The sequence below is a fragment of the Pseudopipra pipra genome, chromosome 4 (genome assembly GCF_036250125.1).
Source record: "Pseudopipra pipra isolate bDixPip1 chromosome 4, bDixPip1.hap1, whole genome shotgun sequence".
In the NCBI taxonomy this organism is placed as follows: domain Eukaryota; kingdom Metazoa; phylum Chordata; class Aves; order Passeriformes; family Pipridae; genus Pseudopipra; species Pseudopipra pipra.
In genome coordinates this window covers 16,631,571-16,657,549 of record NC_087552.1, presented here as the reverse complement: position 1 = coordinate 16,657,549, position 25,979 = coordinate 16,631,571, and the positions used below count along the sequence as shown (strand labels likewise).

Below are 25,979 nucleotides of genomic sequence, written 5' to 3'. Positions count from 1 at the left end.
CCAAGGGAAACCAGGCATATTAATGAAACTGTGTAAATCTTAACATTTGAAAATATAGGATTGCCAGACATGTTATTGTTTGTTATGCAAGCAGCAGTAAGGATGTTCCCAATGCAATTTAGTGACAAATATTACATGACCCTTGTAACTGAAACACAAAAATGGAAGATCCTTATCCTAATCTTCTTTAGGATGCTGTTGGATGGAAAGTAGCTGGGAAATGTCTATTAAGCTTTATGTTCAGTGCTACTTCAGGATATTTTCAGTGAAGAGGTTTTACATCATAAACTGTTTCCTCCTCCAAAACTCTTGCTATTCTTTCCCCCCTGCAAGGTGTATTTTAGTCTACAATGCCTTAGTTTTGCAGAGTGGAGACTGTGGTCAGAGCTAGAGAGAGAGGGGAAGGGAGATTCCACAGTAGCCAGGGGCTATGCTCTCGAAGTGCTCTCCTGGGACAGAAGGGGCTTAAGTTTCAACTGGTGTTTCAGGTAACAATTATTATTATCACCAGGTAGAATAATCTATCAGAGGAAAAATTTCAACATATCCTTCCAAAGTAGCTAGTAGTCCAGCAGCTTAGGGGCATTTACCAGACATGTGGAAGAGTCCAGTTTTGAAAGAAATTAAGCTCTCTCAATCTGTAAAAGCAACACTGTGATTCATCTGTGTTGTTCTCAATTGCCGTTTCCTTCTTTGGTTGTTGATATATGAAGACATCAGCTCTTTTCTGTAAGGTCTTAGGGCTTCTGCCTTTGCCTGCATTGCAAGACACTTGATATAAACACAGTGAGTTGTTTGATTGCTGGTCAGTAGGATTAACTCTGGAGAAAGTGAATGAAAGTCTTGGAAGATGTGGCTGTGGAATCCAGACTCCTTGAATGCCGTCCTTTATTGCTTGGATTTTAGATACTATCTTTTCAGTAAGTTTCCTTCTCACAGATCTGTTGTCTAGATCGCTTGGTTTCTTCCTTACATGAGATATATCTGTGGGTTTATGCATGCTATAACTTCTTTCCTTCCTAAGTGGAAGTTTTTCTTCCATCACTGAGGATTTCCCTTTGGGTACTGAAAACGTATATTGACTACTTTCATACTGGGTATATGTCACTGAGCAGAGTACTTGGAATAATTACAAATGGATTACGTGTGCTATGGATATTTTGCTCCTTGCTTCATTGAACTGTGTTATGCATTCGAAGTGTTTGAAACTGGAGATCAGTTTGGCAGATAACTATCTGAAGTGCAAATCTGATAAGATTGAAATAAATGGAAACAGCTGGGAAAACCTTTTCTTTGAACTGGAGTATGTTGAAATTACATTTAAATTAGCTGAATGTATTTTTTTTCTTTGGCTTAAGCAGTACGTAGATTTTGTCTCTCTAAAACTGGATTATTGTAATACAGTCTGTGTGAAACCTCAGGATAATGTAAAACTTGCCTCTTGGAACATCATTCCTGCTTCAATTTTTTGTTGCTTTCTAAATTGTTTGAAAGTTTAATTGCCTGTAATTACCTGCAATATTTAGCCTGTTGAGTTCCACGGAATTGCTTAGAGAGCATATTTTTAAAGAGGAGTTTATTTCAACTCTTAATGATTACTAAAGTTCACACTTCACTACGCTTAAGATCTGTTTAAACTCTGTCTTTTCTCTTAGATATCACTGTTGGCTTCAGGAATAATGTGCTTTATTTGCTGTTAGAATGGCTTACAGATAGGCCATTTAAAATGTCTGTGTCCATCACTGGCTAAATTTTAAAAAAATTAATTTTGATAGACTCATGCAAAAAACAATATTCTGTGAAGTGGGTGGATGTGTATTGACAGTTTACTGAGTAGTAGAAATCAAAGAAGTTTATAACTTTGCTTTTACCTTAAGTGTGGAAATAGGTTAGAATGTAATAAGAATAATTTGCCAATAGTGCATGAATAATAAGTGACCTTCCCTTGACTTCATGATGCAATAACCACTTGATAGTTATATCCTGGCAGGTAATAGTCACAGTAGTTAAAGTGTGTGAGCTAGTATTTTGGCTTTACCTCCTTATATCTTTCCATAATACTTAGTCTAGGAGGATATTTTAAAGGTTTACTCATTCTCCAGTTCCCAGATGAATTGTACGATGTGGGATTTTAAGATGAGCAAAAACTATGATGTGTTACATTTAGTATGAGAAAAACAGAAGAACGTGTGGTATATTATACATTCATTAAATGGAGTTGATGTTTCTGCATATTAGATATAAATAATGGTCAAAGCAATAGTGTAAATGGTTGTTTAGTCTAGACCTGCTCTAGACCCACTAGAAAATGCCCTCTGCAATTTGCAGCCACTGTACTTTGAAGTGTTCAACAAAAGCAGGCCATATCAGCTGCAAACTGAGAAAAGTAGTGTGAATGAGCCAGTGTTTTTTGGTTCATACTACACAGCTTCTTTGTGGGAAGTAATTGTGGTTTTGAACAAAAATTAAAAAAATGCATCTATATGTAAAATCAAGATGCTCAAGTGCTATGTATTAGACTCAGAAGGTGTTCAGAGAGCTATAAATGGATAGGTGTGTTAAAGCCATGATATTTTTGTGTGGACTGATATGAAGTTTTGTTTCTTGGGACAAGGCACTTGGAGAATTCAACGTGACTTGCAAACTTTGGGTAGAAGAATAAAAGATAGGGTTAAAAACCGCAAAACCATTCTTAGAAATAGTTTGCCACACTGGAGTGGAGAGAGGTGAACTTTTTCCTAAGTTCTCCTTACTAAAACAGAATTCTGTGGGGAAAATGAGGATTTTCCCTCCCAGATTTTCTTTTTTTTTTTTTTTTTTTTTTAATAAAGTACAATCTTTAGTGGTTGTTCTATAGACTTTTCAAATAGTATAGGCTCATATGAAGAAAAATTTTCTTATGAATTGAAAATGATTTGCATTTGGTCAGGAATCCAGGACAAGGTGTTGGTGTGAGTTTAATGGAAAACATATCCTCTACAGCTAAAAATAATAACCTTTAAAGGTGTGTTGCTGGGACTTTGTTTGATTAATGTGTGCATTTTTATGTCTAGGGAGGAGTGTGGATTGTCTAATGTAAGTGTGACTCATGGGGGTGTGATAGGGGAATGGGACAGCTTCATTTCTATGAATGTACACTGCTGCAGATGTTCAAAACTAAGGGAACATAATTTAGCTACAGAAGCAAGACTTTTCTGAAGAAAAAAGGCATCCTGTTGCTTCACCAGCACACTAGGTCTTAAAAAAACACCACCATTTAAGGTGAGTTTTGTGCAGTGAGAGCACACCCTGTGGCTTGGCAGTCTAGTCAGAAGGATGATACCATGCTGACTTTATAACTAGATCTTTGAACAATATTCTCATGGGTGGTAAATGCAAAACAAAGTAATATCAACTGGCACTTAATTCTGTGAGCTCCCTGCTGATGGGGCTCTGCACTGAAATGGAACTCTTCCTGACAGGAAGTCAGCCGCGAAGTGTGGAGACCTCTGAAAATAAAGTGTGCTTTAATTTGACACCCTGCTGTTTTACAGCTAGTCTGTTTAATTTGAGACTATGAAAAGAGGTTTAGGTGAGGGGAGGGGTATGAGATTATGGAAAGTTCAGTGAGCAGCAATCCTTGTTGCTGATTTAATACTAATTACAAATATGTGAACTTTTTTTGTTCACGTTCATAAATGAAATAATGTTATCTCTGTTTCCAAGTGACACTGCTTAAGGAACTTATGATTTGGGGAGAAGTACTGTTTACTTGAAGTTCTACCAGGAGAAACTTTGCATAGTGGTGCTCTTCAGTTTACTGTTTAACTTTTAACCTTATTTATATTCATCTGTGCCTTTTGGAATATTTTTGCAACTGGGAAAATGCCTGTCTCATCCAAGTTTGTTGATGATGCACTAATCTTCCAATAAATAACTTGTATAACTTACTAAAAACTCATAATTCAGATTATGCAGAAATCATGATATTGAGGTGCATGTCTGTTAAGCGTTAGATCCTAGTTCTGAGCCATATTTGATTCAGAAGAATCAACTGGATTTTCCAGTACTCTTTGAATAGTTGCAAAGACATCTGTTTAAGCTTCTAATTAAAACGGTTATATTTTTCTTTTCAAAAATTTACTTGATGAGTGCAGGGGAGGATTTGCAAAGAGAGGAGCAGAAAGTTACTTTATCATGTTTATTGTAGCAACATGTAGGGAAACATGAAAATAGAGCCCTGTGTTGCAGTGTGTTGTGTATTATATTTTAGTCTAAAGGAAGACAACAGATGCAGGATGAGGAAGGGAGAGGAATGTGCAAGTAGAGCATGTTGGAAGAGATGCATTAGTTTTTCTACCTTTTTTTTGTTATTTGAGTTAGCTTCATTTTCTCTAAATCTTTTAAGAAAAGATCTGCATTACGATAGGATTGCCCAAGGGAATAACAAAGGACAGGTTTGGACATCCTGACTTTTGAATGAAGAGCTGGGACTGGCTTACATGCTTCATTTCCATTCCCTCAAAGGTACAATGATGGTGGGAATCTTGTCTATCATTTGCCTGCATCATTATGAGAGTTTGAATAGAAACTGAGCTACATTTGGGGAAAAGAGTAATACAGAATCATTGAATGGTAGAATGGTTTGGGTTGGAAGGGACCTTAAAGATCATCTAGTTTCAATCCACCTGCTGTATAAAGGGGCTTGTGGTTCCAAAACCAGTGTACACTGTGTATATTACTGAGTTCTTTTACTAGTTAAATTCATTTATTTAAAGCTAAAAATATTGAACAAGAAGGTTGCTGCTATTTGGTGGTGATGATGAATGTTGCTATGGGTGGGATCAGTCCATCACTACTAGTGCAACTGTGCATTAGTGACTGTGCTGCGATTTTCTTGTCCTTATAATTAGTAGTCTACCTTGAAAGCCAATTTTTTTTCCATTCTGTGCTTTTACAAAATCTCAAATGACAATCAAAGTTAAAAAAACCAATGAAATCAAGAGTCAGTTGCCTTATATTCTTGCTATTCCTCAATTTATTTGCCTTTATTCATAAAAAATGTTGCTGTGACTGCAATGCGATTATTTGGATCTCTTCCCTTTTTTAATCTTGTGTTGTTCCTTTTCCTCACTTTTGTTTTTCTGTCTCATCTCCTTTAACTCACAGCTTCATACTTTCCATTGCTGCATGTTTACAGAACTACTTGGTATTTTGATTTCTCAATTAATTTTTAAGATTCCTGTTCCTATTCTTTCTGAAGCTAGTCTTTCATCTTGACTTTGAAAACAGCCGATGGTTAAAGAACCTGAAGAGGAAACTGCAGTGGAAAAGGTTTGCTTCTAGATGAACTCAAACCTGACCCCTAATTTTGTTTCATGAGGAGTCATGGCAACAGCCTGCTAGTGGGAGAGAGAAAGGGAGAAGCTGCCCGGGCAAATTGCTTCCTACATCAGAAACTGTGGATCTGAAATCAGTGATTACTCATTTAATTTTTCCCCAGTTTTTCCTACTTTTTTGAAACTAGATACAAAAATTAGGTTTGAGCAGTGATGATATGCACCTTTTATGCTGTGATAGTTATTGATAAAATTTTTATTTATTCAGACAGTGATATTTTCATAATTTTATATGACCTTTCAGATTAAGTTATTTAAGTTTTTGTTTATTGTTAAAATCTTGTTTTAAGAATATTTGGTATCAGCATAAATTATGACAACTGCAACCTATCTCGAGATTTTCTGGCTGTGGGTAATTGTTGAAGACTGTATATGCTGCAACATTTTATGCTCTGTGTCTTACATGAAACTGTATTTTTTAGGATAGATTCGCATAGTTTGTAGAGAAAACAGTTGTCACTTTGAGAATAATCTCATAGCGTAAAGGGCATTATCTAAAAAGCTGACAGTTTTTAATGTAGCATTTTTACTGAAGAATCTAGTACTTAAGTATGTAAACTACTCCAGCTCTATATGTGTATAATTTATTTTCAGAATCTATAAAAACTTACTGTGAGTTGAACTCAAAAGTTTTAAGTATTGAAATTAAACTCTCATTATAGTTTTAGGCATTTACCACTAACAACATAATACTAGTTTATAGGAAGCTCTGTTTACATGGAGTAACCCACATGGTTAAACAGCAGGGGAGTCTTCTGCTTTTAGTTAAAAACCTGCTGTTTCTGTATGGCTTATTTACTACTTCTTTAATTCTTAATGTAGTGTGCTGTGGAATTGAGCATGCAAAAGTCGGCAAAGAGTTCTGTTTTCTGCGTCTAGGGTTATTACTTGCTGTACAATAATAAAGGCACTATTTTATTGGGTTACTTGTAATTAACTTCAGCACTAGGCATTGATATAAATCATTCCTAATCTGTTTTCTTTACATTTTCATTCTTTTAAACTGGTTTAACATAGCTTCTTTCTGTCGTCCTTTTACATAAGGACTAGGGTTGTAATTGCTTTTTTGAATTAGGCTGTCGGAAGCTAAATGTGCATGTTGGTCCAAGAATTGATTAAGGAACACTAATGAATTTCATATAGCACTTTTAAAAGATTTGTAATAAATACTCTATACCGGTGATCTGTTATAACATTAGAATTCGATACAGTGTTGTCATGCTGTGCAGCTGGGAAAATATTTCGGTATAAGAAACTTTGATTCAGTTTCATAGTTAAAATAGTAAACAATTGTGTAGTTATGAATTAAAAAAAAATGGTCATGTTCCAGCTTTTCCCCAGAGTATATTTTATGAAAGTAGCAATTGTTATTATAATCTTTGTTTCTGTGTTTTTTCAGAGGAAAAATACTGAAAAACTTTTAGTTTCCATTTTTTTTCCTGCTCAATCTTAGTGTTTGATACCAAGTGGGTCCTGTGCCTTTCTGACTGATCTATCAATACACAAGTGTACTGCAGCATGTTCAGTTGTTCCTTAACAGCATAGGCTTGAAACAAGAGTGTTATTTGTTCTTTTCAGTCAGTTTAGAAACACTGAACGTGTTTGTTTCTTGAATTTCTCGTCTTTTTTCAGGGGTAGATAGTCACAGACGCACAACCTCAGCCCACCTTTATAGTTCATTAGTTAGATATGAGTGTGTTTGGGATATTTTCCCACAACAGCAGGCTTGGTGTTATACCTTCGCTGGAGAAGCTATTTCATCTAGTTCATTTTTACACAACTTTCTCCTAGCAGACTCATTAAAATTTTTAATACAAAGACTTCAGTTGTGTACTGTCACTAGCTGATTTTTTGACAAAAAGCAATGTCTTTTAAATGGAATGCCAGCAGTAAATACTTTTTATTATAACTGAGTGTGTTTGATAGTTTTAAAAGTCTTATAAAAATAATTAGCTCTTTTATATAGTTCTAATGGCAGCCTTGCAAGTTTCCCCTGGAGCAGTCTCTAATGAACAGGCCTTGATTTTTCCAGTTGGGCTTTTAGATTCCCTGAGGACTTGACTTCAGACCTTGAAGGGCAGCAGCTGCCATTTGTCTTAGGACCAGAGTTGCCAAACAGACAGACCATGTACTAATAGGACACATTTGTACAGCCTGAGTATGTGGAAGCCCGATAGAGGCCTAATGATGATCATCTGTTGAGAGCTTGTAGCTGGCCAGGGTTAGAGTAACTTTTATCACCCTTATTGAAATCAAAACCTCTGTATTGATTGGTGAGATAGCTTGGCTTGTTACATAGATGCAATGGTAAACCTTTCATAGGGAAACCTTTGTTTAAATTTCAATAAATCCAAGCCTGTTTGATAAGGTTTTGCCCCTGACAAGGGGTTCAGAATTTTTAGGAGAGTAGTAAATATTTTTGCAAGTTCTCACTTTGTGTCAGGATTCAGCAACAGTGGTGATGTTCTGTAGAGAAAAGGCCATGGATACAGTTATTGAAATTATTTTTTCTTTGTCATTTTCTGATAGTTCTGTCATTATTTATCTGTAATCTTAAATTTTATTTGAACATACAGATATGTCTGTATGTATACTGGATAACTTTGTCTCAAATGTATTTTTGTGCTAGTCTTAATTTGTGTCACATCTTTGCCAAATGTTTCTCTTTCATAATTACTTGGCATGTGCTAATTTTGATACTAAATGGCTACATAATTTCTAGATATGATTTCCCATAATTCCATGTTGGTTTTAATTTTTTTCAATGGTGCTTTGTAGATTAAAATAATTTAAGCATGCTTCAATCTTTAGAAGTAATTTATGTTTGCAGATATTCTGCTTAACATGCAGTCAAACTTTTTTTAATTATGAAGAACCCAGCTGAGATATAATCTACTTTTCACTATATGTTCTTTATTGCTGAGTTCATTCAAGCCTGTAGTGGATGTGGTGCTGAGAGAGTGCTGACACCAAGTGCAAACACTGCTGAAAAGTTCTTGATAGTTTACTTTAGGCACTTAAAGATTAGTATATCTCTCTATGAACAAGTTTTTCATGCAGATTTGACCTTTACTCTAGGATATAATATGTCTCCTAGTCATATGTTAACACATTTTCCCACCCTGCTCCTTAGTGCTCCATTCATAGTTGTCAGTACCAAAGTCATCCTTTTCCTTTGTTTCATAACCAAAATAAATTATTAGAACTCCACCGGCTTTATGGGAAGGATGGATTAGCAAAGAATTTGCTCCTTTTTTTCCCTGCTTACTAGTGTGTGTTTCAACTGCTAGATATAGTTCTTAATTGTAGAATGTGTTAAACTTGTTAGAAGGATGTTCTTTTAAGTTTCTGAGAAAAAGGAATTATTAAGGAGCATGCAAGTGTATGTGTACATGAATGAAAGCAGTAGTGCAGTTCGTTACAGTTGAGAATAGAGCAGTTTTCATATATTGCAAATGATCTAAATATTCTGTTCTAAAGATCCATGTTTAATTGTTAGCCATCAGACCAGTTGGTGGGTTGGTCTTCCAAATGTTTTTATACAGCTTGAAGAATGTATATTTTGGGGTAATTCATAGAATTGTAGAATGGTTTGAGTTGGGACATTAAAGATCATCTAGGTCCAACCCTCCTGCCATAATTGTTTGAAATGTGATTATATTTTTTTCCTTAGAATGTACAGGTGAGCAGGGGTATGTCCATTTGCTGACTACAGGCAAGCACTTGAAATTGAAAACCAACAAAAATCTTAATCAAGAGAATTTTCTTGGCATTTGTTTGAGTGATTACAGTTTAGGTATGGTTATATTGGGTTAGATAAAGGCTCCACCTTGCTTGTTGTCTGTCCTATCTCCAACTATAGACACAAAGAGATGCTCAAAAAGAATAAAATAGGACAAGCAAGTGTAATACTTTTCCACTCTTCAGCTATTTTTTGCTCAAGGTATTTTCTGAATTGGGTGCAATTTCTGTGTATTTAAGTAATATCAATATATTTATCCTTTGTGTAAAGAACCACCTGCATTCTTTGTTTTGAAGCTGGCTCCTGCTATCTACTGCTTGTAGAAAAAGCTTTTGGCCAGGCCTGTGTGAGTAAATAAGAGGCTCCTGAAGTGTTAGAACTGAACAAGGATACTCAGACTGAGTAGGAAGCCAAAAACAAATGGAAAAAAAAATAGACATGACACTGGAAAAATCAAGTTCAAGGCAGAAATTTTTAAGGACCTTCACTTATCTGATGATGCCATATGATTAGAGACATACATTATTTTTAAGAAAGGAAATATGAGGACCAAGTAATATAAAAGACTTTTAAAATGCATCTGAAGACTGAATTAACTACATATACATGTAGCTGCAATGACATAAAATGGGAGGTACGATTACTAAAGACTATTTGCTAGACTAATCTCGTTGGTTATGGTCTAATGCATTCTGTTGGTGTTTGTATTTCCTAGCAAAAAGTAAATGTGGTAATTTATGAGTTTTGTTAGAGCACTTGGTACTGTCATATGAGTGATCATTAGTTGGAGTTAATTAAAAAAACCCACTGTAAAATAGATTAAAAACCCCAACATGACTCAAATGGGACAACAGGTCATGATATCAACCTTGAGGGAGATTATTAGTTTCTGAAAGGAGGGGTTTAAGACCACTACTGTTTAATGTTTTCATTTAATGATCCTTGTGCATGCAGTAAGAATGTGTTAATGAAACTTGTTGATGATATGAAATTAAAGCTATAGAGAACTGGGATATAATTTTGCTTATGGCAGAGTTGTATATAAAGTAAATGTAATATGTTATTCTATGCAAAATTATAATTCAGATTAATTTTGAAGCACCATTTCAGGAAAGGGTATAGTACTTGCATTTTATCTAGAGTACTTATGGAGCTGTTTATAGATTCTATTAAGGAAATAGGTGAAACAATAATGAGTTAGGAAATCTCCTTATAAGACATAGTATTTGAATAAAATGTGTTTGTTTTGTTGTAATGGTTATTTTTCATTGTAGCTATTTGTGATAATGTTTAGTGCTTCTGTTTTCTTCCCTGCTTCACTATTGAGTATACAGTGACCAAAAGCATTAAAATTAGATTATGTCTTTCAGTTACTAAACATTTATAGCCCTAGGAAATGCTGGTCAATTAAGTACAGCTTAGAACAGGTATGAAATTATTGACTTTGTTGATCTTCCCTTACAGTCCTTCCTTAGGAAAGTGCTGAAATGTGTTTTGTAGTTATTTAGTTGCATTAGTGGTTGAGTTTGAAGCTTTTAACGTGTTTTTTCCCTAATACTTTTGGGAGATGGATAACTAAGATGTTGATATAATAATGCAATATGCATACTGAGTGTAATTGTTTGAGAGTGAACATATACTGTGGGGAAATATTGAATGGATCATGAAAGATGAAGACCATTAGTCTTTTCTTTCAGCTATTAAAATTAGCTTTAGGGTGTGTTCAGCTGTGACTTATGAAATTGTTTAGACTAACACTTTCTTTGATGATGTCTGATATAGAGAAAAATGCTGAAAAGTATCATTATAAATGCACTTTCTTTTCACTTTTGGCAGCCTCCATCCTCACCAATTAAATTTTCAAGTGTTATTGTGAGTTCTTTAAAAAGCGGAACAGCAGATGGACACTGTCAGAAAAGGAAAAATTATTCTGCTTTTCTTGAGTTTTCTCACATTTAAACTAACAGAATGGTTTGTTATCATCATATGAAGCTAAATATTTGGAAACTGATAATACATTGAAAAAACTCTTATAGGGAGTACTTGCATATGTTATTTTGTGTAGAATATTAGAAACTAAAAGACTTTTTTTTTGTTAGAATAAATGCTTCTTAAAACCACTTCAGGCAGCTTACAGGCTAACTCAAAGTGGTGCAGTGGTGGCCATAAGAAGGTAATAGGAGAGAACTGGGGGAAGGATGGTGGGAGAAATATTGGTAAGATAAATGTAGCAATAAGGGCCAATGGTGCTTCTTGATGTAGCCTCAAAAAACCCCAAAACCCCATATGTGAAACAGAACTTAACTGGTGCTTAGAATGCTGTTTTTTTATTAATGCATATAAACTAGTTACATAAAAAGTAATGAAATGCATTTATAATTCATGATGAAGAATACATCGCAAATTCCAATTATTCTACTTTTAATTCTGGCTCCTTGAAAATTGTTCTACATTGTTGCAGCTTGAACGTGGTCAAACAACGTGTTGGGCCTGGAACACGTCAAGCCTCGAGAGATCAGTTACAGTCATTTCAATGCATTTCAAATTTGGAAATCTTTTTTGGGTGGGGCGGGTGGACAGGATTTAAGTTGTAAACAAACAACATTGTTCTAGTGGCTCTTGTGTGTGTCTGATCAAACCTTTGTGTCACTGACTGAGAGAGAATTCTGCAACACCAAGCAGCAAAATTGTGCTATGACACTGCATATCAAAACCTCCTACTTTCAGAAATCTGAAATTTGAAGTCTGACATATTTGCAGTTTTGCACTTTTTGCCTGCCTTGGAGCTGATGAGGTTTTTGAAAAGAAAAATGTGGATAATCATTAGGATAATTTTTTCGTACAAGGCCTAAAGAATTAAGGAAGCTGCACATGGAACTTAACGATCTGTCTGCTGCAGAATCAGTCTTTTGTATTAGATTAGAAAAGGTGTAGAATTTAAATCAAAGCTGTATTGGTCCTGTTTTATCCAAATGCCTCTACATTTATGCCAAAATATAAGGTTTACACATTTACTACCCTAATTTCCAGCTCGGTCAACTTGTTCCTATTTGGTCGAGGACTGAAAATCTACTTTGTGTTTTTGTTAACCATTTCTCCTCAGCTTTCAAATGAGGGAAACAAGCCCCAGTGCTAGGTCAGCTGGGTTGGTTTCTTTCCACTGTGTCTCTTATGAGGGCCAGCCAAAACCCACCTACGTGTTTAAGAGGTGTAGAATTCTGTGGTAATTCAGAGTTCGGCTGCGTTTAAGGAATGTGCAGTGCATGTGTGTCTGCCCCTACCATCATTTCAGTGTGTCAAAAATATGTTAAATTTTTTTGAAACAGACTTGTGTGTTAATGGTGCAATATTTGTATTGTTAACAGATATTTTTTATGAGCAGAGGTGGCTATGGGATGCTGAAGTGAGGATTATTTTCAGCAAATATGCTAACTAGACTTCAAGCTATAAGAGAAATCTGTGTCTAAAGAATGAGCCTTGCATTAATGTAAAACACTTTCTAGCATTATCAGGGTTCAATAAGGCAAAAAGCATCAGTGAACTGGGCTAAGTTCAGAATTACCACATGACATAGCAAAAGAAAATGACGGAGTCCTTTGTGGGATGTTTTTGTATTTTCTTCTCCCCTCAACAGAATATGACCTTGAGTAAACAATCCTGTCCTGTTCCTTCATGATGGCATTCATTCTTCCTGATTAGCACACAATTAATGCCTTGTATGTTTGCTAATGCTGGTGTGAGTTGTTAAAACTGAAAAGAAAGTGATTTTTGTTGCTGAAAATGTCTCTTCTTAGTTTTGTTTTTATGCAGCTACAGTTTTCTCTTCTTTTTTCCCCCCCAGGAGTGGCAAAACTCTATACAGAAGAATGCTGGCCTTGCCTTTATTGAGCTTGTTAATGAAGGAAGGTAAGTCACAATATTTGATAGAATCTCGGTCTTAGCTTTCAGGAACTTGCGTGGCTTGAATTTTGTTCAAAATAATTTTTCTTTTCCCTTTTTATGTCATTTTCTTTGAGCTCCACAGGCATGATTTCATATTCTTTAGTACTTTGGTTCCATTCTGAGTATGGGATTTTGCAGAATCTGAGTGCTCTTTAGTGACATTAAATATTTCGCTTATCTGTGTCTCATGGATTTTCTTTCTTCCTGTCTTTGTGTACTGGTTAATGTTGAAACTATAATTTGTATTCAGCTAATCTCTTGAGAAAGGGAATTGATATTTGAGAGACATTATAGCTAGGAACGGTAAGATAAGCCTCTGTTTCAAAAATTAGATTCCAGTTTGCTCATTTATTTCTGATCTACCTCATAAAATAGAAAGGAATCCCTTTAAGGAAAAAAAATCTGTTAATATTGCCAATTAGTTTTATGCTCTAGCCATAACTTTATATGTGTATTACTGGAACTTATAGAAAATGACAGAGCAGGTGATGAGGCCATGCTCTTTGACTTGTAGTGACTATTCAGAACCATCAGTATTTTCTTCATTAGGAATTGAATGCTGAGGCAGACAAGAGCAATATTTACTTTTTTCCTAAGGACTTTTTTAAACGTGTCTTAATGAATTAGCTAAGGTGTGCTATAAGGAAAACCATTTCTTTAAACCTAAATTCTGTTAGTAACTTCAGCTCATAAGAATCCCAAAAGACAATAAATTTTACATGACTAGAACAGCTACTGAATTCAAAACAAAATCATTTATCACATAAATTAATATGCTGTATAAATATCTTTTTATCATTGTAGGAAAGGGGAAAATGGCTATTTGAGAATTTTTCTCTTAAAATGTGTGGATGTTCTCAAGATACGTAAAAATAATGGCCATTTTGATGGTTACATTTCAGTTTATGGTAGGAGAAACACCATTCTCAGACAGAAAAAACATTTTGCTACCAGTCTTGATCCCAAGGGCCAAGGTAAAGTAACAAGGGTGTTCAGTTACAGTGTTAAGATCTAGCCTGTAGTTGTTTCCTATTATGTGAGGCTGACCTGTCTTGACCTTCCTTACAAAATGCCCGCTATAAATTTGGCCCTTGATTAATGTTTTATTAGCATAGATAACATAGAGATCCCACACACATGTAAACCACAAATGTAGGGTTCATCTGTGTAAGATGATTATCGTGAACAAATCAGTTGCTGAGACTGAGCTGTAAGTAGCAGTTACCTGGTAGCTGTTCAGCTTGTCCAGGTCAGGCTTTCAGAGAGCATTCTATCAGTAAACTGCTTGGGATTGACTGTTTTCTCTTCAAAACCTGCAGTGCCCATCACAGACAGATGGAATCACTCCCCCACCTCCATAAACAACATCAATAACCTATAGTCTGGCCTGAGCAGAGTGGTTGTCTCAGGGACAAATGATCCCTTGAAGACTGAAAAGTGTGGTTTTGGTTAGAAGAAAATGTCTAAGTAATTGTTACTTCATTTCTGACTTGTAGCAGACTTGTGTTTTAGGTTGTTTTTTTTTTTTTTTAAAGTGGGAACATAACTTTGATTAGGGTGAAGAGGAGAGGGGATTAATTTCTTAAGAATGGCTTTTTTTTATCTGTGTCCATTTTTCTCCATTGCTGTTTAAAGTTATTGCTGAATCGGTCATTGCTGTGCTTTGTGGCTTTTCAGCATTCACTAAAATGAAACTATTATCCCTCATATGACAGGAACTATATTCTATATTTCTTCCCTTTATGCAGTTTGCATTTATTTTCCTTGGGCATAAACTAAGACTAAAACACTTCCGACCTTGGATTTTCTCGTATTTGCTATTTTTATGTATTTTTACCATAACACTATAATCTGAGAAACTCCAGAAGCTGAAATCTTTTAATTAAAACTTAAGAAAAATAGATACCAATTCAGACCTTAGCTGCATGATTTTATAATAAAAACTGAATTTTAAGTTGTTTCTAGAAGTGCACAAGAAAAGAAGAGAAGGTGGTTGAACAAAGGACAGAACTGGTACAGCAAGTAAGGAAGGATGTCTGTAGGGTACCATGGCATGAGAGCTGGAATAAATAAAATAAAATTAAGGACTGGAAGAACTGCCTAGATTTTGTGGTATCACAGAATTTCTCTTGTCTGCTGCCTTGGTGGAGAAAATCGTGGTCATCCTATAACCTTTGTAAACCAGGGATTTGTTCCTGATATTTATTTCTAGTTTTTTGGACCAACAATGCCAGAGGATATTCCAGTTTGAGATGTGTTCTACAGGTTTTGTTTATCAGGCAAATAAGATGACTGAAAAAATCTTTCTGGAAGAGGTCTGGAAGAGGAGATATAAATCTCTTCTTATACTTGCTTTCAAATGTATTTTTTGGTTTTATGTGAAAGGTATCAATGTACCTCTCTCTCTCACAGCGGTTGAAAGTTTTATGTTTAGGCTTGCCATGTTTTGGCTAGGATTCCCTGGACAGAAATATGTGCAGAAAGTTTTTCTCTGGGACTCATAAGGTCTCCAGTGAGTGTGCTGTGCTCAGAATGTGTTGGTCTGAATTTTGTCATGTTCACAACTAACTAATGTGGTACACACACAGTTGCTCACAGGCTTTCCAGGTATATCACATCTACTACACATGTATAGCAGAATTGGTTGGTTTGTGCCTAGTGAAATTTTGAATCTTGAACTGAAGAACAGTCTCTAAACAGGAGGCTTTTTTGTGGAAATACAGAACTGCAAACCTACCTAAAACTGAAACACACAACCGAAGTCTTGAAGGACAGTTTACAAGCATTGTAAAAAGTAAAAAGCCTGCACAGAAAACCAGGAAGCTACAGAATAGAAGTGAAAAGGTAAAGGAGCAGGTATGGGAGAATAACTTCTTTCTGTGCAGGAAAAGAAACATCAGTTTCAGTACACTGCTACACTGAACATTAAGCTGTTTTTAATAAAAAAGAGCAAGTATTGTTCGCTATTATTGTAATGTCTGGGAACGCTGTTAATGCTCTTTGAAACCTTGTTAAAAAGGTGCCTGTACCCACGGCTTCTCCACATACTGAGCCATCTGTGCAGCAGAAGTATAGGTTGCAAAATGTTTTCCTTAGCCTGCTGAACTTCTGTCAGTCTAGGTTTCTTTCTTTGTGCTTGCCTTTCACCTTCAGGTCCTCCCTTTAGGGAGAGCCTGTTTTGGAGCCTGAACCTGAGAGCTTACTGATGAGGGAATTTGTTCACCAATACCATCCCTGAGGTGTGATCTAGTTCACTGTCATGGCCAAGAGACTTCAGAGGTGTCCAGATTGATTCCTTTTTTTCACCCTGGAACTAATTATGTCTCCTCCTTCTGCACAAGATGGCCCAGCTATTATTTATAAACTTAAAAAAACCCCCAAACAGCTTTGTTTTATTTCCTTGCATGCACAAATGTCGCTTTTGTTAGGCTCTTATTTCCTCTACTTGACTAGTTAGCAAACAACTCCTTTACTCTGTGAAGGTTAAAACTCTCTCCTGTCGCTTTGATTCATTAGCACACTTTAGTGTGAAGCATCTCTTATGCTGGACCTTGTTTTCTGTATCAGTCAGTGCACTAACAAACGTACTCGAGCTCGAGACTAGGCATGACAGTTATTATCCCCTTTGGGGTGATAATGGGTTTGGCATGGCAGGGGTTGAGGGATCAGTCTCCTAAGCATGTTGCAGCAATTATTCTTTCCAATTTTCAGTTGAATAGACTCTTGAAGATGCTTAATTTTAATTTTCTCAAGCATAATTTTCTTGGCCATCCAAAGAATTACAGACTAGTGTTCTATACATACGTTTTTATACACTTGTAAATGAATATTCACACAGCAGTTGCTTTGAAAAAATATCACATAATGTTTGGTTGAAAGATAACCTCATTAAACCCGCACAGTCTATGTTTAATTTCTTCTCCTTTGCCTTTTCAAATCCTTAACCAAACCAATCAACCCAAAACTTAAGGGATTCACAAGCGTATCTTGGAGAAGCAGAACTAATGAAGTTTGTTTTTCTGTAGCTTTTTCTTGTTGCTACATTCTCTACTGTCTAATGAGTAATGAAATCTAATCAAAATTCTCCCCTCCATATAAAAAGATTTTCTAATATGTCTTTTGGTGTAGTTGAAAACAGTTTGGTTTTGTTTTTTTTTTCCCAAAAGGATACTTGCAAGGATTTTTGTGCTCTGTTGGATTTAAAATTATTATTTTTTGAGAAACTCTAGCCTTCTATTAAAAACAATTTTTGGAATTATCCGATTAACTCAACATTTTTTGAGAGAAGAAGGAAGGCAGGCAGCATGCAAATTTAACATCTTTAGCAAGTAAAAATTCCACCAACCAAGCAAAAAAATGTCCCAAACCTCTCCAAATGTAACTGGTATTATTCTTTCAATACTTAACATCTAGTAGTATAAAATCTGGAATGCTGTAATCATCTATATTTCTATAGCTTTTTTTTTAAGAACGGTACTAAGAAAATTTCTATATATGTCACCTGCTGTTCCTTGTCTTAAATTGTACGTATTGCTTTTGACTGATCATAGATGCAAATATTTTTAATATTGAAATTCTTGGCAATCAAACTAGTTGGCCAATTACTTGGACTCCTTCCGAAGGGAAAATAGGGGACAGATGTCGACTGCCCCACTCGATTGTCTTTCACTCGCAGCACTGCGGTCACTCTCAAGGAATGAATGTTAGAGCCTGTGTTGCCATAGGAGCAACTCCTGTGATGGAAAATAGTTAGGAAAATACAGCTACTAATGAAAAACTGGATGATAACTGACAGACTTCGTGCATAATTGACCAGGAAAAAAAATGGTAAATGCAGTCACGTCCAAAGTAGAATTGATTACTACCAGTCTGCTCCCCCCCTTGCTGCAGCCTCCTTGTCCTGAGATTCTGATAACACAGAACCTGCACCTTAGTCTTGAGGTGTTTTCCACACCTTGTTAAAAAGGGTGTTTTCCCCAATTCCTTTTTATTTTTAGCAACCCATTCTGTTTAAGTGGTAGGTTTTGTAAAAGAGATTTTTGGCGATTTCTGGGTTTTTATGTTATTGGTTTGTTTTTGTAGCAGGAGAGGCTTTGTTTATGTGTGAATTGGAACTGTGGAAGACCATTAGGCTAGACTTTAAAAAACATTTCAAATGTGCTGAACATCAGAAATTGTAGCCTGGATGTGTTTCAAAGGCAAATAACTTGACTTGAGGTGGGGTTCTTGACACTACATGATTTTTTTTGTGTGTGCACTAAGTATACTGTGACATGCACAACCATTTTTGAAACAGTTTCTTTGTTACACTGAATTTTGATTACTTGTGCTTGGATTTAAATTGCATCATTTTGAGTAACTGGATCTTTGGTGCAATTTAATGGGTAAGCAGAAGCTTTTGGGGAGAACTACGTCTTAATTAAAAATTAATGTAAACTTTTATTATTGGAAATAGTTACTTCGAAAGGTATGTGTGTGACAAAGGTAGGTTTTGCTTGTGAGATACATAACTAATTTGCTGGATCTATGAAAAAGGAAATTCATAAAACACTTCTGAGTGCCTGGAAATTAAATTATTTTTTTTTAATGCAGAAAGTTTTTGGTAATATCTGCTTTTAAAAAATAAATGAATGAAATTTATGCTGCATTCTTGTGCGTATTGTACTATTGCTATCTGATGGTACATTTTCAGAAATCAGAGTATGCAGTGTCTCTTGGAATGTGAACACTACAGTTTTCAGTAGGCTCTGACGTGTCCTAAGAGGCTCTCCTAGATAGAAAAGATTGGATTGGTGTGTCCCTCCTTAGCTGTCTTTTCAAAGTGCTGTTACATTTTATGCTATTGCATAACCAAGTCAGCATTTTGACGAGTCTGCACAATTTTGGGACTTTGCTTTTTTTCCCCCCCCTTTCATATTTTAAGGGGATAAATGTGTTCAAACTTCAGTCTTCAGGACCGTATGGACTTAGCTTAGTATTTTTGAGAATTGAATAGCAGATCTGTAAAGTATGTGCTCCACAAAGCAATTTTAAAACTTCCTTGCGTCAGTAATTCCAACACTTAACACATTGAACAGTCAGATCCCGTAAAAGATCCCATAAAGTGTGTATCCCTGCAGAACATATCTCCTTTTGAAGTTAGAGGATCTCTCATGTGGTGTGTTTATGAGGAGTGCAAGTAGGAAAGCTTGCCTCTCTTGGCTGTCTCAGGGTTCACTATGATAGTGTTTGGAACATACACAGTCTCTCCCTGTAGTACTTCATGATAGATTTATGCCTAAATAGCTGTTTTAAATGTCACCTACTGTAGAGCTTTTTTCATACTTTGACTAAAATTGATACTTGTTGGACATCAGTAATGCTAACCCAGGATTTCTCAATCTCTCACTTGCTTCTGCTTGCATATATTTTTCTGTTCCATTTTTTCCCTCTTCTACCTCCTCTTTTTTACCTGATGTTAGGAGAAGCTTAGCTTTTTACTTGATCATCTAAGGATTCAGCAGTCAGAAATCAGAGAAAGAGTTCTAGCTCTGATTCTCGTGGTTTTCTCTTCCATGACAATGAAAATCAGTCTGTCTCATGTATTTATCTGGAACTCCTTCTCTCAGTGGTTTAGCACTTCATTCCTGACCCAGCAAAGTATGCAAGTATATATTGAACTTCCAGCGTGGAATCCCTTGCTTGTTTTTACTAGGCTGCTCTTCTTTTCAAAGTTAATCACATGTTTTTAAATATTTTAGTCTGGAAAGAAACTGCTTAGATGAAGTAATAAAAGTCTGTCTCAGACCTGGAATCTGGTGTGCACTGAAAGCAGATGAGTAGACCTGTTATCCAGAGTCTTTAAAATCGTAGATATCATGTCTAACTTCTACAGAACATATCCATCCACAGTCTTCTCATGTTAAGATAAGAAAAAAAAATCCTAACTCAGTAGCGTGTCATAAATAAAAACAAACGAGAAGGGAATCTGGCAGGGAAAGTGGAGTGTAAATTGCCACTTTCAGCAGTATTTTGGTGTTTAATAACACTGAAAAAAATAAGCAGATATGTGAGACAGTAGTATAAGGGAAGCATGGTCCATGGGTCTGCATAAAAATGAAGCAAGAAGGAAATTATTAGACTTAGAGATTTTGTTTTAGCTTGGGTGTGCATACTTTGGAAGAGAGAAGAAATTAATCTATGCATTTACTCAGTGAAAGGCAAAGATGTCCTTTTGCTGTAGAAAAAAGTATTTAGAGATGTTTTAGGTAGAATTTTTATTTGACAGAAGAAGAACTAATGTGATCTAGTTGCTGGGTAAAAAGTCAGGATAAAAGCAGACAAGAAAGAGTTATGACTGGGGGTTTTTTGTTTGTGTTTTTTATCTGTTTGGTTATTTTAATTGGCACTAATTACCATATTATAGAACTTCTTTGTGGGAGAACATGGTGTAAAGTTATCTTTTTTTCTGGAATGAGTTGCCCAGAGAAGTTGTGGATGTGCCATCCCTGGAAGTGTTCAAGGCCAGGTTGGATGGGGTTCTGAGCAACCTGGTCTAGTGGAAGGTGTCCTTGCCCACACCAGGGGGTTGGAACTAGGTTATCTTTAATAAAGTTCATTCCAACCCAAGTCATTCCATGATGCTATGATCTTCAAACCTTAAAAAAAAAAAAGTGAAGGTATGCTCTTAAAAAAAAAAAAGTCAAAAAGTGCAGAAAAAGGGAAAGGTATGCTGTAGCTCAAACAGAAAGTACAGACTTGATGGAGGAAGTGAAACTATTTTGGAGAAGACATTAATGATCTGTGTAGAATCTGTGCAGGAGGCTGGAGTAGGAACCAGAAAGGACCATTATGATCCTTTTAAATCATGAAGTGCACTTACTGTCTTAGTGAGGCAAACCCGATGTTTCTAAACTTTTCCTTAAGAAGAAAGCATTTGTCTCTAAAAATCACCTGGTCTAGGTAATACGGTTTGTAGCCTCTCCCATATGTACCAAATGTGTTGTATGTAGTTTGGAGCTGAACTACAGCAAGAGTCAGATTCTTTTCCTTGCTTCAGCATTGGTCTTCTTGGCTACAAACAGTTGTTTCTATTGAAAGCAGTGAGCTTTCTGTTCAATGTTTTATTTACCTTTTCCATAAAAGTAGCAGCTGCCAAGGTTACCAAAATTAGTGTTTAGTAGATGATTAAAACTTCATTTATCAGAGATGTTCATTTATACAGGTGCTGTGAGCTTGTATTGGCCTTTGATTTTTAATGGTGACTCCTCTCTTATATCATGCTATCATTACATTTATTTATAGATATATATTTAGTTTGCAAAGTCCCACACTTAGGGGTAATTTCGAAATAGAAATCTGAGTGGTGTGCAGTGTATGTGGATACTGTTTTCATAAAGAAAATCCAAACTGCCCTAGGTGATGATACAACTTGAATTGTTTGTTGTAAGAAGGTTAATCTAAGCATATGCAGTGTTTGGAAAAGGTGACTGAAAAAGAAGATTAAAATTTAAAGTTCTTGAAAGTAAAGAATGAACACAGCTGACATATGGTATAAACCAGTATAATGTTTCATATAGACTTCATTTATGTGAGTAAATAATTTTTATCGTTGTTTTGTTAAGACCTTTCATTCCTGCATTTGGGAATTTGTAAGAACAGAAGTAAATGTGTAATAATATGAATCATTTAGCTTTCTCTGAAAATAGCTTGAAGTTGCCAGTAGTTGCTTATGCTAAGCTCCGACAATTCCTTGGTTGTTAGCTGTAAGAATTCTTGCTTGGCAGAAGGACAAGTTCAACTAGGATTTATCTACAAAATCATGTCTCAGTTTTATCTAGCTGACCTAGCCCTGTATGGAGTATCATAGAGAAAATGAGGCAAGTGTGTGGGAGTAGTAAGGAGAGGTGTGGATGACAGAAGTGGCAACTGATCCATAAGAGACAAAACTCTTTCTGAGACTTGAAAGCTCTTTGTTTTCGCTGGGTACACTTCTATTCTGTTTTGAGAACGTTGTTCCTATGTGAAGGAATGTAGTTTTGTGCTTTGTTTGGAACTTGTCCATCATGTCTGCAAATGTATAGCTAGTGCCATTATACAGTCGCTAACATGATGGGCCAACAGTGGTTACAACATAGTTTTCCTTTTTATCTACTAAATGTAAAGTGTTAGAACTATTATTATATAGGGTGATTTCTTGAACAGATGAAAAAAGGTGGGACTAGAGGATAATGATTGTTACATTAAAGTAGACCTTTTAGAGGATGACTAGTATTTTTCAAAGCCTGATCAGGCTAGCAGAAGATACTGGTATAGAGAAACTCAATGAAAGTAATGGCATGGTGTTGAGCTGTGTTACATGTAAATTGTCATACATGAGTATTTATGGTCCCCATGCATTTTTAGTCAGTTTGTACTTTGATAAAAAAATGTTTATTTAAAAGCTTCTGTGTCAGATTTAAATGTGCTACTGGGGATCATAGAGTCAAACGCCTGGAATCTGCCCAGACTATGAAATTGGTTATGCAAAATTTCTTGTTGCTGGTTTATTAGTAGATATTTATTTTAACTGAACATCATTGTAAATTGTAGAGACAGAGGTTTGGGGTTTTTATTTTATCGGTGCATGAACAACGCCTTCTTAACTAGTTTATTTTCTCAATTTTATGTCATGAGAAGTTACAATATTGAATTTACATTATTGCAGCAATGCTGGTTCTGCAAGTCTTTGAAAGTAAAGTTAACAATGCATGCAGATAAATTGGCAGAATTGCATGTTTCTTGATCAGCAGCTACTTCCATTCTAAAAAGTTATTAAAATAGAAAAATTAAAATAGTTATGATATGGTTTTAAAATAGAGGCTTCTCTTGTACAAGCCTCCCCAAACAGAAGGTGAAGTTGTGCTTCAAATAGTGAGTTATACATATTTCTTTTTTCAAGACTTCATCCATGGGGAGACAGTAATCCACCAGCTTGGCTGGTTCATGAGCTCATGGCCTCACGTGGCTTTTGTGCTGCAGTTTTCCAAGCCTTGTAATGAGAGGGGCAGTGAACAAATGTGTTGTTCTGCCTCTGGATTTCTTCTCGTGGGAGTAGGCTTGTGACCTGCAAGTCTACTGCAAGTGTGGAATTCTCAATGGTATTGGAAAAGAGAAAGCAGAGCATTGATGATCATACTTTCAAATATACAGTTAGAGACAGGTGGAGCCTTATTTCAGATAAATAAGTTATTTGGGATAGAACTAACACTGTATGCATTAGAAGACATCCTGCACAATAAATCCTGTGGTTATAAAGACAGGCTCTTATTAGACTGTGAACTTGTTGAAATGTACTTTAGCTTATGTGTGCAAGGCAAACAAATGATTTTATGTTCTACTGCTCTTTTTCTATAGTTGAAAACCTTAAGAAAAAAGCTTTAATAAGAGATATTTTTAAGAACTAATTAGTAGAACATGTAATGGATTTATCTGGTGTATCTTTGAGTGATCCTATGGAAATGTGCACCTTCTAAAACAGTGTTGCTCCTGTATAGGCAGTTTTAACTATGAATCCCAGTGTAACTAATTAAAAAGGAAATGTTTTTAGTAACAATATGTGAACTCACAGAATAATTGGGTTGTAATTCAATCTGTCAGCTCTTATGCCATTCATAAACTCAGGGTTTATGAAGGCCTCAGAAATCTCAGATTGAATTACAGCTTTTTTCTGTACATAACCTGGAACAATGTATATCTTAGCATTTCATTTGTGAGACTGAGAATGTTTATAATCCTGAAAATATTACTTAAACGTATACTTAGCATAAAATTTCAATTTTGCATTTGGAGAAAAAACTATATTGCATTGCAATTCACAATTTTTAATTTAGACTTTACATCAGTTACGTTAGAGCTTTAACTGTGGATGTTTATATGCATAAGCTTCTTACTTTTCTTTATATTGTAGTATGTGTATGTGAAATGTTTTCTTACATATTTCTGTTTCAGGTAAAACAAATGACTGTCTAGAGTGTTTACATTTTGTTTAATACTTACTTTGGTTTACTGTCGAAATAAAATTTTACTAGTTGCCAGAGTCTTACCCCTCAACCTTATTTATACCATTTTCTTAACACAATAAAGTCAGTTAGGAGAGCTCAAAATATTTGTATATATGCTGTATTTACAGATTTTTTTTTCGGACTTCATTCTCTCAGGGCAGTTCTTAAATATTCTCTGTCCTCAGGCTGCTGAGTCAAACCATGAAGGACCATTTGGTACGAGTGGCTAATGAAGCAGAATTTATCTTGAGCCGACAGAGAGCAGAGGATATCAACCGCCATGCTGAATTTGAGGTAAGAAATGAAATCCTTTTGAAAAAAACCAAAAAAAACCAGAGGAACCCCACAAAAACCTAACAAGCCCACTGGGTTTGAGGATTCCAGTGTGTGATATGGGCTTTTCAAGCACAGGAGGTTCCATTCTGAGGAGTGCTTTGCAGTCATAGGGTGATTTGATAAGTTTGCCAATAACTTTGATGGAAAACCAGGCTGAGTGGAGCAGCTCAGAACTTGTTGAAATCTGCACACCCTAGTTTGTAGGGGAAATAATTTTATCATACCAATGCTGCTCTGTTCCATTTAGCAAATATCACTGTATATGTTAAAGCTGCTTAGCATCACAGTCAAGATAGAGCTGAAAAAAACCCCAGCTTTACTGAAGATAGATGGTAGCAGCCTGTGAAGTGCAAAATGAGAAATTACTTTTTTTTTTTTTTGGTATCATTTGCTATTTGACTTAATCCCTCTCTAAAACCATTCTCCTTATGTTTTACATGCCTCTATGTGGTTTTGTTATGTTTTCATATTTTCACCCCAATTAAGGGATTCTAAAGTGAAACGATGGTCTTTTTTTTTGTAATAAACTTGTATTATTTGTAATAAAATGCAAGCCTTTTTTCTGAATCACTTTGGTCATACCTCCAATTTTGGATCTCAGTTACATTACATATCCTTTCTCTGTGCTTTAATTATTGGGCTAAATGAAAATAAAGCTAAATCTCACTAAAATCACTAATATTCTGCTTAAAGTGTACTTAGTCTTTCTTCTGACATGTGATACTACTTGTGGTTTTGTTTTTAAAATGAAGCATTAAGAGATTGAAGGCACATTTGTGCTTAACGTATTTTTAAACTGTTTTTCTCTTAAATCTCTACTTGAAAAAATACTCCCCAAAGATGAAAGCATATTTGTCTTAGACAGTGCTTATATTCTAAAGGTCATCTGTGTTGGCCCCAGGATTCAAGCTGTGCGTTGTTTAATAACATATCTGCACTTCATCTAGAGCTAGTTACCCCCTCCTGCAAACAGAGATGCTGTAAGATATCTACAGTACCATTTTGCAATGGTGAAATAGCAGGCATGTTTCATTTATTACATCAAGGGTTTGGCGACAGTCCTGTGGAGATGAAAAGTGCATCTTTTTACTTCGTTGCCCGATAGTCACTGGAGTGGGACATGCTTGACATCTTTTTGCTCTGGATTTATGCAGAAGCTCCATGCATGGCATGGCATTATTGATTAGATGAACAGCCCTCTTTTTTTCTTCACATGCTAGCTATTTGCAAAGGGGAGTGTGGGCATGGAGAAAACATGTGAGAAGTAAAGGGTTCTGTCATGTAAATACAGGCTATCAGTGAATCCAGTTGTTCAGTGACAACTGCACTGTTAGCCCTGTTTCAGTTTCAAGACACCTTTTATGATGTCTGGAAGAAATTTAAGCTGAGCATCAACTTACATTTTTAATATAGCTCTGAGTTTTGCTGTGACAACTCTCTAGGGTGAGAGTTGGCTGATACTTTCAGTTGATGCTGGTTTGGATTTGTGCTTTCTCGGTATGATGGTTCAAGAAGTTTAACTCATCAGGTGGAACTTAAACAGAAACTAGTATACTAAAA

The 25,979-nt window shown here is 35.7% G+C and overlaps 1 protein-coding gene across 4 annotated transcripts in view; it reads left to right on the top strand.

The window, feature by feature from the left end:
- LRBA (LPS responsive beige-like anchor protein) overlaps positions 1-25,979 on the top strand; it is a 408,434-nt gene that overhangs the window by 117,696 nt on the left and 264,759 nt on the right. For all 4 annotated transcript variants that reach the window (XM_064651760.1, XM_064651761.1, XM_064651759.1 and 1 more), the window contains 2 exons: positions 12,962-13,026; positions 24,269-24,377. In XM_064651760.1, coding sequence (XP_064507830.1) covers positions 12,962-13,026; positions 24,269-24,377 — 174 coding nt within the window. The remainder of the gene's footprint in view (positions 1-12,961; positions 13,027-24,268; positions 24,378-25,979) is intronic.